General features: G+C 43.6%; 1 protein-coding gene across 5 annotated transcripts in view; it reads right to left on the bottom strand.

Moving 5' to 3' along the window:
- Nucleotides 1-16,952, bottom strand: part of LOC133440532 (NLR family CARD domain-containing protein 3-like) — a 36,925-nt gene that overhangs the window by 14,397 nt on the left and 5,576 nt on the right. For 2 of the 5 annotated variants that reach the window (XM_061717810.1, XM_061717815.1), the window contains exons 3-9: nucleotides 13,637-13,765; nucleotides 12,939-13,070; nucleotides 5,079-5,309; nucleotides 4,641-4,769; nucleotides 3,497-3,533; nucleotides 2,792-3,005; nucleotides 1,265-2,044 (exon numbers count right to left, since the gene is read on the bottom strand). In XM_061717810.1, the coding sequence (XP_061573794.1) occupies nucleotides 1,265-2,044; nucleotides 2,792-3,005; nucleotides 3,497-3,533; nucleotides 4,641-4,769; nucleotides 5,079-5,309; nucleotides 12,939-13,070; nucleotides 13,637-13,765 (1,652 nt within the window). Of the gene's footprint in view, nucleotides 1-1,264; nucleotides 2,045-2,791; nucleotides 3,006-3,496; nucleotides 3,534-4,640; nucleotides 4,770-5,078; nucleotides 5,310-5,477; nucleotides 7,110-12,877; nucleotides 13,071-13,636; nucleotides 13,766-16,952 lie in introns of those variants that run through there. The other 3 variants (XM_061717811.1, XM_061717814.1, XM_061717816.1) reach the window with 3 other exon arrangements.

Raw genomic sequence — 16,952 nt, forward strand, 5'->3', positions numbered from 1 at the left:
ATTTGTCTCTCTTAAGCTTACTTTTCGGCAGTTTGTAAAAAGATAAGGATTTCTTGCTAAATCTATGAGTACAGTCGATCGCACAACAGCTCTTTCCCATTTTAGATGTTTTCCAGTTGCTCAAACTGAAAGTTTACGCTGCCGCTAAGTCTTTTGGCCACTCAGTCTTTCGGCCACCCAGTCTTTTGGCCACCCAGTCTTTCGGCTACTCAGTCTTTCGGCCACTCAGTCTTTCTGACACTCAGTCTTTCTGACACTCAGTCTTTCTGACACTCAGTCTTTCTGACTATCTGTGACGTTGTGCGCATTCCCTTTATAATCTTTAGAAGAGAAAAAAATAGAACTGAACTCAAAAAATTACACTTAAATGATAGAAAAGATGCAAAATAATGTCCTGGAGCTTTTTGACGAGTCACACCAGCTCTCACAAGTTCTAAGAAGCGAAAAGGAAAAAAGAGAAAAGAGGACTGTTGCTACTGTGAAACATGGATGAGGCTCATCTCTTTTTTTAATTACTGTGTCTCGGAAACTATTGTGATGCAAACTTTGCATCATGTTGAAAAAATAAAATCAGAAAAGTCGGCTCGAGATCTGAAACATACACGCGTTCTGCTTCAGGTCTGAGTGGTTTTAAGAGTTTCTGAGGATATTGGCGAACCAGCCAAGAGTTTCTGAGGATATTGGCGAACCAGCCAGGAGTTTCTGAGGATATTGGCGAGCCAGCCAGGAGTTTTTGAGGATATTGGCGTGCCAGCTAGGAGTTTCTGACGATATTGGCGACCCCGCCAGGAGTTTCTGAGGATATTGGCGAGCCAGCCAGGAGTTTCTGAGGATATTGGCGAGCCAGCTAGGAGTTTCTGAGGATATTGGCGAGCCAGCTAGGAGTTTCTGAGGATATTGGCTAGAGATGCACCGATCGGGACAACAGCTCTTTCCCATTTTAGATGTTTTCCAGTTGCTCAAACTGAAAGTTTACACTGCCACTCAGTCTTTCTGCAACTCAGTCTTTCTGCCACTCAGCCTTTCTGCCACTCAGCCTTTCTGCCACTCAGCCTTTCGGCTGTTATCCCGTCTTCTCCACTAGTTGCAGCCATTTTTGCCACTCAGTGCAGGTAAGGGGGCGTGGCCCAGAGTAAGGGGGGGGGGGGGTCCATAGTAAGGGGGCGTGGTCCAGTGGGGAAGTGACGTCAATGCAGACCCTCTAAAAGAAGGCCCAAGAACATTAAACCACTTAAAAACTAGTAGAAGAAGCTTAAAAGCGAACCTTGGATCTTCTTGAGGAAGTACTGCTCCTTCTGCCGGTTGTTGAAGCCCCGTATCTCCGTCAGGCGGTGGACGCAGGCCGGGGGGAGACCGTTAGCCGCCGCCGGGCGGGTCGTCACCCACAGGCAGAAGCCGGGCAGCAGCTTCCCGGAGATCAGGTTGGTCAGCAGAACCTCCACCGCGGCGGGATGGCAGGCGTCGGTGATCCTCTCCCCGCCGTTGAAGTTCAGGGGGAACCTGCACTCGTCCAGCCCGTCCAGAACCAGCAGAACCCGGTACTTCTCCAGGTCTGTGATCCCTGAAGTCTTCAGGCTCGGGTGGAACTGCTGCAGCAGCTCCATGAAGCTGCATCTCCGCTGTCGGAGAAGGTTCAGCTCCCTGAACGGCAGAGAGAACAGCAGCTGGAAGTCCTGGTGGGCCTTGTCCTCGGACCAGTCCAGCAGGAACTTCTGCACCAGCACCGTCTTGCCGATCCCGGCGATGCCCCGGGTCAGAACCGTCCGGGTCGGGGGTCCCTGTCTGGGGCAAGGCTTGAAGAGGTCTTCGGTCTGAATCAGAGTTCCCATGAGGCTCTGCTGGCTGAAGGCCGCCTCGATCTGCCGGACCTCGTGCTCCAGGTTGACGTCTCCGCCGTCGCCCTCCAGCAGATACAGCTCCGTGTAGATCTGCTTCAGAGGAACCGGCAACTGCTGGGAGTTTATCGCCTCGAACAAGCAGGAATGTTTCATCCTCCAGAAGGACTTTAGTTCCTGCTGGTACAACCGGAGTTCTCCGTAGTGACCTGACGGCAGAGAAACACCAACAACAACCATGTTGAGCTGCGGCCTCTCAGCGGTCGGATATGACAAAACAATAGGCCTGTGTTGAAGAAAATAGATTTTCCGATTCTAAATTGGTTCTCATATTAATTCATAAAAATAGATTTGTATGTCTAAAGATTAAAAAAAAATGTCATCATTACATTACAACTTTTGGTACTTTTTGTTTATGCCCAAAAAATGAATGTTTTGTTGGACACCAGAATAACTGGCGGCATGTTTTTGCCTTTAAATATGTTTAAAGGCATGAAAACATTAAGTTTTCTAAATGGAAAAGTTGTCATTCTCTCTAAAAATGGAGAAGGAGAAGTTGTGGACTAAGTGGACTTGGTACAGAAAACCTATTAGGTCTGACTTTTGCTAACTTGACAAAAATAAGGATTGGGATCAATTTTGATATAATCTACAGCAGGATCTTTACTCGTTCTGCTTTGTGTGTAGTTTGCTGTACGTAATATTTAAGATGAGAAGCTTTCCATGTTCCATGTAAATAATTTACAAAGAAAATTATGGGAAGAGCCATGAGGCACATGGATCTGTTTGGTAATTCTGTCCCACGATGTTTCTGAAAACAGTTCTATCAGCATTCTGGGAGCTGATTGCTGATTATCAAATCTTGATAATCGATTCTGAATCTTAAGAATTGGAATTGAATCGATTTTTGACATTTGAATGGATGCCCAGAGCTACAAAACCAGCTGGTGACTTACGTTGCTCCAGGGTTCGGACGTGTTCCCCCTCGTTCATGGTCCTCAGGACGTGGAGAGCGATCTTCAGCGCTGCTTCGCTCGTTTCATCGTCACAGTCCTGAAGCTCTTCCTCACCCTCGTCTCCGTCGAACAGCTCCTTGTGTTTGGCAGAAAGGACCTTGGTGTGTTTCCTCAGAGCTTGATTCATGAAGGTCATGGCTTTGGATTCAAACGCCTGAGGAAGACCACAAGGTGTTAATGTTTCACCCGCAAGCATCAGCCTGAAAGACTGCAAAAAAAACAGTCCAACGGTTCCCCACCGAGCCTGCACTGATATACGCGCGCGGATATCAGCACCCCCTTTGTGGCACAACATAAATGGTGCCCCGTGTGAGGCTTTTAATGTACCAGCTTTGTGTCAAGTCTGTGTAAAATAATCCAATATTAATTTTGAAAAAAAATAAATAAATAATATTTTAATAATATAATATAATTTGATTAAAAATATATATAATTTTTTATTTACTTTTTTTTCTTTTTTATTATGATTGTTTTCTTTTCTTACGGTTTCTTACAGTTCAGCCCTGGAACTCCCTAAACACATCAGTGACTGTACAGACCCGCCCACATTTAAACCACAAATAGAATGTATTATTATCATTATTATTCATGCAGGTGGATGATCTGCTACCTTTTGGACCAAGTCGATCACATGTAACAGCTCACCTTCAACATCTCCTGCTTCTCCGGGCTTCTTCTGCGTCTGAAAACACAACAACAGTCTTCAACAGTTGGTTTCAGCCCCTGATGAGCAGCTCATCAGCAGGGGTCTAGACCTCCATGAAAATACACCAACTGTCATTTTGCTGGTCTGACGTGTGTGACATGTGGACAGGCTTCTAACTTAATACAGGCAATGATACGGGGCGGGGGGGGGGGGCGTTGAAGAATGAGGTAGGTGTATTAATCATTGTGTGTTTGTGTGAGTGGTAAGTCTGTGAATACCCCAGATCTACTCCTCAGCTATTGTCCCTGATGTTATCAGCTCGGTACAGTTCTGTTACAGGTCCACCGGTGTCCGCAGGGTTCAGTTCTAGGGTCTATGGTGTCCCGCAGGGTTCAGTTCTAGGGTCTATGGTGTCCTGCAGGGTTCAGTTCTAGGGTCTTGGGTAGTTTAATCCAGTTTAATCCAGAACCAGCATCAGTGTTCATCACTTTGCTGATGATGTGCAGCTCTATTTGTCTATGAAGCTGGATGAACCAGAACCGTTAGTTAAACTTCAGGCATGTCTTAGGGACATCAAGGACTGGAGGTTCACCAACTTGTTATTTCTAAATTCTTATAAAACAGAAGTTATTATTGGTCCCAAACACCTCAGGAAGGGATTTGTGGTTTAAACATCAGATTAATCAGGTTTGTAAAACAGTGTTTTTCCATCTCAGATGAGGAACATCGTCTCCCAGAGTGATGCAGAAACACTAATTCAGGAGTTTGTATCTTCTAGACCAGATTACTGTAATGTCTTATTATCAGGATGTTCCAGTAATTGATGAATATCCTCCAGATGATCCAGAATGCAGCAGCGTGTCTGTGTGGATGTCTGCTATGTGCTTGCTGATATCCTGGCCTGTTGTAATAAATGCTATATACATAAAATCGAAATGAAAATTGAATTCTTCCACCTGATCTATAACTCTGGCTACAGATAACATCCTAAAACACCACGGTTGATGGAGATGCCAGTCTGAGCTACTCTGTCAAACTATCCATCACCATGGTAACAAAAGCAGCCTCAAGGCTTTTATTACGGATAAAAACTGACCGACACATTGGATTTAACATCATATCCAACAGTGTTAATCATCTTACGTTCTTTCTGGAGGCTTTGGTTCTGTGCTGAAGAGTGGAGGATGATCTTTGGACCGGTGACTCGCTGCAGACGCCTCGCTGATTGAGGAAGGTGATGATAGTCCCTCATGGCTGCCCCTCCAGTTGGATCTATAGTTGACGGTTTGAAATTCAGATTAAAGATTGTACTGGAATGGCATGAAATGCAATTACAGTTTGATATAATTTCACTGGAACCCGTCTAACAAAGTGTGAAGAAAAATGATACGGTCAATTATGAAGTCTGTTGAGCAGCGAACGCACCACGAGATGTGGTAGTATCGCGAGAACGAGGTAGCAGAATCCAACATGGCGAGGTAATACTTTCGTTTTCAATAAATGCTTTAAAAACGATTATATTCTCAGTTTAAAATAACGAAAGGGTAGGTTATAGTTAGATTATATAATTCCGAACCCAACCTGGAGCAAAGCGAATCTTTAGACGCATCTATAGACGAGTATTTTGAGAGATTTGTCATGGTGAAGAAGTCTGGGGGCGCGTCCTCCGGCGCTTCCTCCACGCCGAAGCGTTGCCGTCCTGAGGATTCCCCTGGAGCAATTTCTCCTCCAGGAAATTCCACCGAGGACATTCTGAGGTCCATTGACACCCGCTTGGCCTCCCATGACTCCCGTTTATCCCTGGTGGAAGTCCTGCACAAGGAATTCCAGTCATTAAGAGAAGCTGTGGAATACGGTAACCAGCAGGTGGAAAAATTGATGGCTGAAAACACCAATCTGAAGAAGTCGATGAAATCCATGTCAGAGGGTTTTAGCCGACTCCAAAATGAAAATAAATCTTTAAAAGAGGCCGTTTTAGACCTTCAAGCTCGTTCCATGAGGGACAACTTGGTGTTCTCGGGGATCCCGGAAAAACCTGATGAAGATCCTGAACAATCCGTCCAGGATTTCATCCGGAACCACCTGAAGCTTCCAGAAGACCTGGCGAACTCCATCACGTTTCACCGCGTCCATCGCCTAGGAGGAAGAAGACCCGAAGCCCAGAGACCCAGGCCCATTGTTGCTAAATTCGAACACTATAAAGACAAAGAGCTTGTGAGAAGAAGGGGGCCACAGCTACGCGGATTGCCGTTCTCCGTGAACGACCAGTTCCCCCGGGAGATCCTGGACCGTCGCCGAGTCCTCTTCCCGGTCCGGAGGAGGTTCATGACGGAGGGATCTCGTGCTGTCATCACCGTGGACAAGCTGTACGTGAACGGACAACTGTACCGCGACTCCAACATCACGCCCTGGCTCTTCTAAAAAAGGATGAGTACAAAATTTACTTTCTTTTCCTCTCTTTCTTTCTTACTAACTGGTGATTAGGTTAGATATAGTTACATAAACACTTGGTGATTAGATTAGATATAGTTTCATAAAATATTCTCGGCATATATTAATGTATTAATAATTCTTGCTCTGCTAGTCTCGGTAAGTTATAGGCTCACACTGGTGATTGCCTTTCTCTCTCTTTTTTTTACTTTCTCTATTTCTTTTTCTATCATGTTTAGAATTATCTCCCTCCCCCCCACCTCACTCCCTTTCCCCTTTTTTTTTCTTTTTTCCCTCTATGTCCCACTCTGCTGCACTTTCTTTCTCGGTTTGGTAAATTGGTACAAACACACATTTCACACATCTAGAATAACATGGCACACACACATACAACAGCTTTTCATGCAACATTACCACTTACATATAATGTTACTTTCAATGATTGGATTATGGATAAATTAAAGTTTGTCACCTGGAACGTAAACGGAGCCGGGAACACGGCAAAGAGATTAAAACTTCTTAACCACATACAAACTCTGCAGGCGGACATTGTCCTACTGCAAGAAACTCATTTAGTTAAAGCTTCGGTAGATGCATTGGCCACGGCACAATTTCCGCATGTTTTCTGCGCCTGTTACAACTCCAGACAAAGAGGGGTAGCAATTCTCATTAATAAAAGAGTAAATTTCACCGTAAAGGACACTCACATTGACTCAGAGGGTAGATATTTAATTTTAGTCTTGCAAATTCAAAGCTTGAATTTATGTATTTCTAATGTATATGGTCCAAATGTTGATGACTCCTCGTTTTTTCACTCTTTTTTCACCTCACTTTCTGCTCACCTAGACAACACAGTCATCATCGGAGGAGACTTCAACATGGTTCTGGACCCTGGAGTGGACAGGCTCAGTAATGCAGGCGGACACAGGAGTTGGCAGTCAGCAAGTATTGTTAAGCAATATATGAATGATCTGGGTCTTTGCGATACATGGCGCTCTCTACACCCAACCCTTAGGAATTACACTTTTTTCTCAGCCGTTCATCACTCATATTCTAGGTTAGATTATTTTTTAGTCAGTAGCTCTCTGATGAGAGATATCTCAGAATCACAAATTCACCCAATCATTATTAGCGATCACGCACCTGTTTCTTTCACTCTGGGGAAGAGGGGGAGCGTATCATCCTCCAAAGTTTGGAGATTTAATACATCATTGCTCAAAGACCCCGACTTTATTAATTTTTTTAAGAAAGAATGGGATATATTTTTACAAAATAACGACCAGCCGGAAATATCAGCGAGCGTTCTATGGGAAGCAGGAAAAGCAGTAATGCGAGGCAAAATAATTTCCTTTTCTTCAAATAAGAAAAAAAAAGACAACTTAAAAACAAAAGAATTAGAGTGTGAAATAAAGACGCTAGAGGAGGCCTTCCAGACCTCTGCAGACGAACGTATCCTTAACAGAATAAGGAAAACTAAAATAGAATTAAATAAAATAATTGACGCAAAAACGCAGTTTCTAGTACAAAGGCTTCGCCTGGAAAACTTTGCACATGCTAACAGATCGGGAAAATACTTAGCCAATCAATTAAAAATAAACAAAGAAAAAACAACCATAACATCAATTAAGGACCAGTCAGGGGGAGTTACACATGACCCCTGTTTAATAAATTCAGTCTTTAGAGACTTTTACTATAAATTATACTCGTCACAAATTGAACCATCTGATCAATCCATTAATGAGTTTCTTGGAGACATTAATCTGCCGAAGTTACATCAGGAACAGGTTATGAATTTAGACTCACCGCTCTCAATAGGAGAACTCCATGAAGCTCTTCAACATATGCCCAATAATAAAGCTCCGGGCCCAGATGGTTTCCCAGCTGAATTTTACAAGGAATTCTGGAGTATATTAGCACCAACATTTTATAAAATGATTCTAAATGCTAGGGAAAATAAAAGCTTACCCTTAAATATGAACTCTGCTAATATTAGTCTTTTATTAAAACCGGACAAGGATCCCTTGCTCCCATCGAGCTACCGCCCAATTTCATTGATAAATGTAGACCTTAAAATAATTAGCAAGGCCATTACTGAACGTCTGAAAAGAGTCACCCCTTCTATTATACATCCGGATCAAACAGGCTTCATTAAAGGTAGACATTCGTCTACTAATATTCGCAGATTATTAAATATTATAGACTATTCGAGTATCAATAAACAGGAGACTACTATTATATCCTTAGACGCGGAAAAAGCATTTGATAAGGTAAATTGGAAGTTTCTATTGGCAACTTTGCATAAATTTGGATTTGGCGAATCTTTCATTGACTGGATAAAAATATTATACAGCTCTCCCAAGGCACGTGTAAGGACAAATGATCAAATCTCTACAAGTTTTACCTTGCAAAGAGGCACTAGACAGGGTTGCCCTCTCTCTCCTTCATTATTTGCAATATTTATTGAACCTTTAGCAGCAGCTATTAGACAAAATCAAAATATTAAAGGTATACAATGTAAAATATTAGAGCACAAAATTAGTCTTTATGCGGATGACGTACTCCTCTTCCTCCAGAACTCACGATCTTCACTATCACAGACAATTGCACTTATAGAGGGATTTTCATCTCTGTCTGATTATTCTATTAATTGGTCTAAATCCACTGTTCTGTGTGTTAACTGCAATTTTAGGAATATAACCAATACTCAATTACAATCAGGGAACATTAGATATTTAGGCATAAACATCTCCCCTAGGCTGTCAGAGTTAATAAAATTAAATCATGTTCAGCTTATAAAGAAAATAGAAGATGATCTTTCCAGATGGAGCTCTCTCCCCATTTCGCTCATGGGTAGAATAGCCACCATTAAAATGATGGTTTTACCAAAAGTAAATTATTTTTTCTCAATGATACCATGCAAACCCCCTCTTTCCTGGTTTAAATCGTTGGACTCATATGTATCAAAATTTCTGTGGAAAAATAAAACTCCACGTATTAGTTTAAAGACATTGCAAAAATCCAAAGAATATGGAGGTTTAGAATTACCTAATTTTCAGTATTACTTCATAGCCAGTAAGTTACAGTATATTGTAAAATGGTCAAAAGATCATCCTTTAGATAGTCAATGGCTGGACTCAGAGCAAGTGTTTTGTAATGAACTAGAAATCTCAGAGTTACCATTTATTAGTCAAAGTATCAAACGTCATCAATGTTTCAAAAGCATTAATATTAGCACAACTTTATCAGCTTGGTGGGAATTTCTTAAAATAGCTAAAATTTCACTTTTTCCATGTGACCGTACACCCATATGGAACAACCCAGACATCGTGAAAAATGATAAAAAGATGGTTAACTTCGTTCAATGGAGAGATCAAGGAATACGGTACTTACAGCACGTAATTGTAGGAGGACAGTTTGTACCTTTCAATACACTTATTGTTCAATACGGAGTTAGCAGGAATAAATTTTTAGAGTATCAACAACTTAAGGCAATAATAAATAAAACATACAAAATTAGCCAATTAGATTTACAACTTCCCGCTAAGATAATAGATTTATTGAATCTAAGCACTTTAAAGTTGTTATCAAAACTCTACAGGTTAGTGTCTAAACTGGACGATTCAGTCTCTCTCCCGATCTCTAAGTGGGAGGCGGATCTCTCTCTTAATACCGACCAGTTTTCTTGGTCACAAATATGCTTAAATACGTTTACTATGACTAAAAACCCAAACCTACAACTTATACAGTACAAAGTTCTTCATAGAATACATTATACTGGACAAAGGATGTTCCAGATGGGCTTTGTCACCTCTAATATCTGTTCACAGTGCACAGAGAACACCCCAGATAATTATATGCATGCTTTATGGTTCTGTACACCAGTACAGAGGTTCTGGAAGGAGATTTGTGAGGATTTATCCACATGGATCAACCACAGAATCCCAGTATGCCCCACGGTATGTATATTAGGTCACCTGGGAGACACTCAAATAGATCCTAATTGGACACACCGGGTTCTCACTGCCTTATGTATCGCAAAGAAAACCATTTTAGTAAATTGGAAACAAAAATCCAGTTTATGTATCAACCATTTTAGGAATCTTTTATCAGATCATATTAGTAGTGAGATAATGTCTGCCTCCACTGAACAACATTCGGCTGAATTGCACTCTCTGTGGTCCCCGTTTATTGGCTTCGTTACCTAGTGGGGGCGGGGGGGTGGTGATCTCGTAGCCCTTGGGGTTGGGGGTCGGCTTGGGGGGTCTGGGGCGCGGGCCTCTGGTGGCCCCTGGGGGGCGGTGGGGGGGGCCGCGGGGCCCTGTCCCTAGCCGGTGGGGGCCTTGGGGGCCTGTGGGGGGGGTTACCTCATGGCGGTGGGGGGGGGGTGGCTGGGGAGGGCTCGGGCGGGGGGCTGTGGCTGGGGCGTCTCCGGGCCTCCCGGGGGGGGCGGGGCCGTGGACGTGGGGGTCCCACCCGGAGGGCCCGGCCCTGCCTGGGTGGGGGGTGGCTGTCTGCGCTGGGGGGGCATTGCTGCCTTGGTCCTCCGTCGCTGGGCGGGGGCCAAGTGCCCCTGCGGATGTGGGGACTCCGGGACCCTTGGGGCGTCCGCCGGGGTGGCCTCGGGGGGGGGTGGGGCCGGGTCCGGGGAGCGGGCTTCCCCTGACCGGGGGGTGCACGGGCGGGCGCGGCGGCGGGGTGGCACCATTCCCAGGTATCTATGTCTTATGTTGTCAGTATGAATGGGAGGATGTTGGACCGTTTCCTCCTCCGTCTGGGGGCTCCGGCGGCGCCGGGGGCGCCCTTGGAGGTACGGTGGGGCCCTCGCCCGGCTCGGGGGGCCGGCCCCCGTCTGCTGGACGGCCGGTGGGGGGACGCGGGTGTCTTATCAGGGCCGGCTTTGCTGGTCCTGCCTCCTGGCTTCGGCCTCCGCTCCCCCTCTTGCCCCCCCTACACGATTCATACGCACATAGGCGGAAGGCGGGGGGTCCGGGTCGTGGGGGGCACTGTCCCGCGTGGCCCGGCACTCCCCGCCTCACGGTTTTAACAGCAAAATAGACACTGCACATTCAACACTTAATAAATACATTTGACAAGGACACGTAGTTCGGGAGGGGGGGGGGGGTCTGTGTCATACTTGGCCCTCCCTCCTCCCTGTTTTTATGGCATTAATCACATGCACTCAACACAAGGGGCGGGAGGGGGTCCCACATCACCCGCGTTCCCTCACCGGCCTGGGCCTGGGACGGGTGGGTCGGGTTACCCGGGCCTGGCGGGGCCCGCCGTGCAGCCTGGGGTGCCTTCTGGCGGTGCTGGATCCCCCCGGGGAGGGGGAAACGGTGCGTGATTGTATGTCTGTGTCGGTGAGAATGCGGTATGGAAGGGTCCTGCCATGGAGGATTTGAGCCTCCATTGGCAGGACATCAAAAACTTAATAATTTATCAATATTATATTATACAAAGATGGTTATTATTATTAGTATTATTATTAGTATTATTATTAGTATTATTATTAGTATTATTATTAGTATTATTATTATTATGTATAGTATAGTATATTATATTATTATTAGTATAGGTATCGGATAGGTGAATGGATGAATGAATGGGATGCCTGGGTCTGGGGCCCTCCGTTGTCGGGCCTGCGCGTGTGTCGCCTTGTTGGGGGGTTCCCTCTCTCCGGGCCCGTCTCCGGTCCCCCCCGCTGCCTCTACGGCGGGGCGCCCCTCTGGTCTTGGAGGGCCACTTTCGTGGGGGACGGGTGCGCCTGCCCGCGTCGGCGGCCGGGGCGGCTCTGTCTCTCCGGGCGGGCTGGCCCCCTGCCGGGTGGGGGTCGCTGGCCTGAAGGGTGGGGGCCTCCTGGCCGCGTGTCCGGCCCGGACCGGGTGGCCGGGGATTGCCTGGGTCGCGGTCCGCCGCCGCGGGATCCCTGGCTGCTTCTTTCCGCGCCGTGGGGGCCCCGCCCGCGGGCCCCCTCGGCCGCCGCCGGGTGGGGGGGGGGGGCCTCGCAGGCGGTGGGTTGCCTCCCTCCTACTTCTCCCCTCTGTGGGGTTGCCGGTGGCCTGGGTTCCGGGCTCTTCCTTGTCGGCCTCTGGTCTCACGGGTGGCGGGGTTGCTCCCCCCCCTCCCCCACTATAGATACACTTCAGGTGGAGCTTTGTTTGGTTTATTACACACATACACACACACACACACACACACACACACACACACACACACACACACACACACACACACACACATATAGTAATTTAGTCACACGCATACACACACACACACACACACACACACACACACATGCATGATCATATACATACACACACACACGCATAGACATACACACTGGCTTGTTCACCTGCATGCTGGCTCTCTAGTTTTTGGGTTTAGGTAGCGGTAGCGATAGCTTAGCTCAGACTGCGATCAGATCTCAAGATTTAGGTCGATTGCTGTTCGTGTTTTGGTTGGCTCCGTGCCGGTTTCGTGCTTTGTTTGTGGTTTTTTTTGTTGCAGATTTCCAGTGCTTGACGTGTGTCTCCGTGTGTTCCTGCTTCCTGGATTGGCAGTGGATGTCGTCACCACCCCCCCCACCCCCTCCCCCCCCCAAAAAAAAAAAAAAAAAAAAAAAAAAAAAAAAAAAAAAAAAAAAAAAAAAAAACACTGGGTTTGTATGTGTATGTTTATGTATGTGTACGCATATGTGTGCGTATATATATGTATATATTACATATAGTAATAATGCACATATATACACTTTTGGTTTCTACCGTCATGGTATCAATCAATAATATGTGTGCAGACAAGGTGAAAAAAAAAAAAAAAAAAAAAAAAAAAAAATTATGAAGTCTGTTAAACAGATACATACAGTCTGTAACTGCAACATAAAGGCTATAAACACCTTAGTAGAACCTGTAGAGACTAGAACTGGACAAAAACGGCCTCAAGGCTTTTATTACCTCTAAAAACTGACCGACACATTCAATTTGATGTCGTATCCAACAGTGTTAATCATCTTACGGCCTTTCTGGAGGACATAGTTCTGTGCTGAAGAGTGGAGGATGATCTTTGGACCGGTGACTCGCTACAGACGCCTCGCTGAATGAGGAAGATGTTGATGTTCCATCTCGGTTCCTCCACCTCGGCATTGATCTAAAGTTGATGTTTAGAATCCAGATTAAAGATTGTACTAGAAAATACAATTACAGTGTGATATCATTTCTCTGGAACCGTCTCCCAAACAAAGTGTTGAAGGAAAAACAATACGGTCAACTATGAAGTCTGTTATACAGATACATACAGTCTGTAACTACAACATAAAGGCTATAAACACCTTAGTAGAACCTGTGTAGAGACTAGAACTAGAACCTGTAGAGACTAGAACTAGAACCTGTAGAGACTAGAACTAGAACCTGTAGAGACTAGAACTAGAACCTGTAGAGACTAGAACTAGAACCTGTAGAGACTAGAACTAGAACCTGTAGAGACTAGAACTAGAACCTGTAGAGACTAGAACTAGAACCTGTAGAGACTAGAACTAGAACCTGTAGAGACTAGAACTAGAACCTGTAGAGACTAGAACTAGAACCTGTAGAGACTAGAAATAGAACCTGTAGAGACTAGAACTAGACAAAAACGGCCTCAAGGCTTTTATTAGGTCTAAAAACTGACCGACACATTGGATTTAACGTGATATCCAACCGTGTTAATCATCTTACGGTCTTTTTGGAGGACATAGTTTTGTGCTGAAGAGTGGAGGATGATCTTTGGACCGGTGACTCTCTGCAGACGCCTCGCTGAATAACGAAGATGTTGATGTTCCATCATGGCTTCTCTTCCTGTTTGATCTATAGTTGATGTTTAGAATCCAGATTAAAGATTGTACTGGAATGGCATGAAATACAATTACAGTTTGATATCATTTCTCTGGAACCCGTCTAACAAAGTGTGAAGAAAAATTATACGGTCAACTATGAAGTCTGTTATACAGATACATACAGTGCTTTAAGTGGGCTGGTACGCACCGGTACGGAGTACGCGCACTTCTCAATATTAGCCTCTATTGTACCGGGACTTTTTACAGCGTACCAGGACTTCTTATGAGCTCATAGTACTCTGTTCTCTCCTTGCGATTTGGCTATACAGTGGCGTCGCCATGACAACGCGACTGCCCCTCGTGAGACGTTCACTCGTAAAGCCTGATTTATGGTTCCGCGCTAAATCGACGCAGAGCCTACGGCGTAGGGTACGCAGCGACGCGCAACGTACCTGCGCGTCGCCGCGTACCCTACAGCGTAGGCTCTGCGTTGGTGTAACACGGAACCATAAATCAGTTTACGGAGGTCCCGCGAGTCGAGTGTGCCAGAAAGCAATAGAAAGAACGCAAAGAATAAGATATTTTAATCTTTCTTTAAAAGTGGAGAGGAGGAGAAGTATTCAAGGATTTGGGGAATACAAGGAGCTGAGGGGATCCCGGACACCAGCAGCTCTGAAGCCTCTGCTGAAAGCTGTCCATACCATTGCTGTGTCTACCAGTGAATGTGAGCGTACCTTCAGCTGTATGAACAACATTCTTACAGACAGAAGGAACTCCCTTGCTGTTACCAGACTTTCAAACCTGATCTTTCTGAAATGGAATGGGTCACCATTAGAACAGTTCAATCCACAAACATAGTCTGAAATTTCCGAGCTGGAAATCAGAGCAGCTAGAGAAAACAGCAGAAACTCTCTCTCAAACGACAGGTCTGATTGTACGTCGGCTGTACACATAATATGATTTGATTATTTTTATTTGTATTTTTTCCCTCTACCACCACCAAATCCTACTTTTGAATGGTCAATTAAGGTAAATATTTCTTTACTCATTCATCTTATTTACTTATTTTTCTATTATTTTATGCTACAAATAATTTTGGGAGAAGGGAGTTAAATTTCATTTTGAACTGTTACTTTAAAATGCAAAATGCAAGATCTAAATTTTAAGTTATCAGTTTCAAGAAGGATCAATGTGGTCCAGAAGGAATAATATAAGAACTTAAAAGGAGCTTAGTGGTAAGTCAAATGTCCTTTTTCTTATGGAAGTTTAAGTGGCCAAAACTTGTTTTTTTTCTAGGTTATCTCTCTGTCTTTTGTTCAGGTGAAGATAGAGAGAGGTTCAGGTTTTGTTTCAAGGGGTTTTCGTTTTGTTTTGTCACATTTTCTTATTTTAAGTGGGGGTCATGTGGAAAACACAATACAATGGGTTTGTCTGTTATTACTCTGAAGGAAAGGTCATGGCAGGAAAACATGGTCAATCTGTAAAAACAGTATCTCAAAATTTGATCAAATTTATTTCATGGAATTGTAAGGGACTTAATGGTGTCATCAAACGTAATAATATATTAGCCCACCTTAAAAGATTAGGAACAGATATTGGTTTCCTACAAGAAACACATTTAAAGAATCAAGATCACAAAAGATTTAATTGCAAATGGGTAGGGCAGTCATTTCATTCTAATTTCAATGTGAAAAGTAGAGGCACAGCAATATTGATTAAAAAAACTATACCATTTATAGCGACAAAAACGATTTCGGATCCCCATGGTAGATTTGTCATTGTAACAGGGACTCTTTACAATAATCCAATTACACTGGCAAATATATATGCTCCTAATGTGGATGATGAACAATTTATCAAATCTTTTTTCGCAATATTACCAAATTTAGACTCCCACCAGCTCATAATTGGTGGAGACTTCAATTTACCGTTAGATCCTAGTTTGGACAGATCATCAAATAAACCCACAAACATCTCCAAATCAGCTAAATATATTCAGACATTCATTAAAACATACAAATTAACAGACCCATGGAGAACTTTATACCCTAACAGTCGACAATATTCATATTTCTCTCCAGTCCACCATTCTTATTCAAGAATAGATTTTTTTTAATAGACTGTGAGCTTCTACCATGAATTAGAAAGTGTGACTATGAAGCAATAGTACTGTCTGACCATAGCCCGGTTACCCTACTATTAGCTTTTGGAGATAAGCAAATGCCAAAATCCTCGCGATTCAATAATAATTTACTCTCTGACAAGAAGGCAATGGAGGAAATTAAAAGCCAAATAGATCTGTACTTGTCTATAAATGATAATGCAGAAACTTCAAGATCCACGTTATGGGAGGCACTAAAGGCGTATATTCGAGGACATATAATTTCATGGTCTAATCTGGTAAGCAAACAACAAAAACAAAAGGAAGCTAAAATAATTGAGGAAATAAAAGACATTGACAACCAATATTCAACTCGCACCTCTACAGATTTACATAAAAGAAAGCTAGCACTCCAAACAGAACTCAGTTTACTTTATACCAAAGAGACAACTGGACAAAAAAAAACAAAACATAAATATTATGAACATGGAGAAAAAGCTGGCAGGATATTGGCACATCAAATAAAAGAACAAGCGGCATCAAGATCAATTACTGAAATACGTACCGATACGGGACAAAATACTATAAATCCGAAAGAAATTAATGATACCTTTAAAACCTTTTACACCAAACTATATACATCAGAATCTAAGGGTGATCAATTATTAATAGACAATTTTCTAGAAAACATTAGTATCCCCAAAATTAGTGCAGATGATAAAGAACAATTGGATAGACTCATAACAAAAGAAGAGATAGAACAGGCAATTCATAAAATGCAAAATTCCAAAACTCCTGGGCTTGACGGCTATACCTCTGAGTTTTATAAAGCTTTTAAAGGGTCAACTTTCGCCAATATTATTAGCAGTTTTCAATGAAGCATTAGCTAAAGGCTGTTTGCCACCTACTTTTTATCAGGCAAGTATTTATTTAATTCATAAACAAAATAAAGACCCTCTAGAACCAGGATCATATAGGCCCATAAACTTGCTGAATGTAGATTATAAAATATTGGCTAAGATTCTTGCACTACGCTTAGAAACAACTTTGCCAACAGTAATCTCTCATGACCAGACAGGATTCATAAAATACCGACAATTATTCTTTAACATTAGGA

This window comes from Cololabis saira, chromosome 3, assembly GCF_033807715.1.
Source record: "Cololabis saira isolate AMF1-May2022 chromosome 3, fColSai1.1, whole genome shotgun sequence".
NCBI classification, from domain to species: domain Eukaryota; kingdom Metazoa; phylum Chordata; class Actinopteri; order Beloniformes; family Belonidae; genus Cololabis; species Cololabis saira.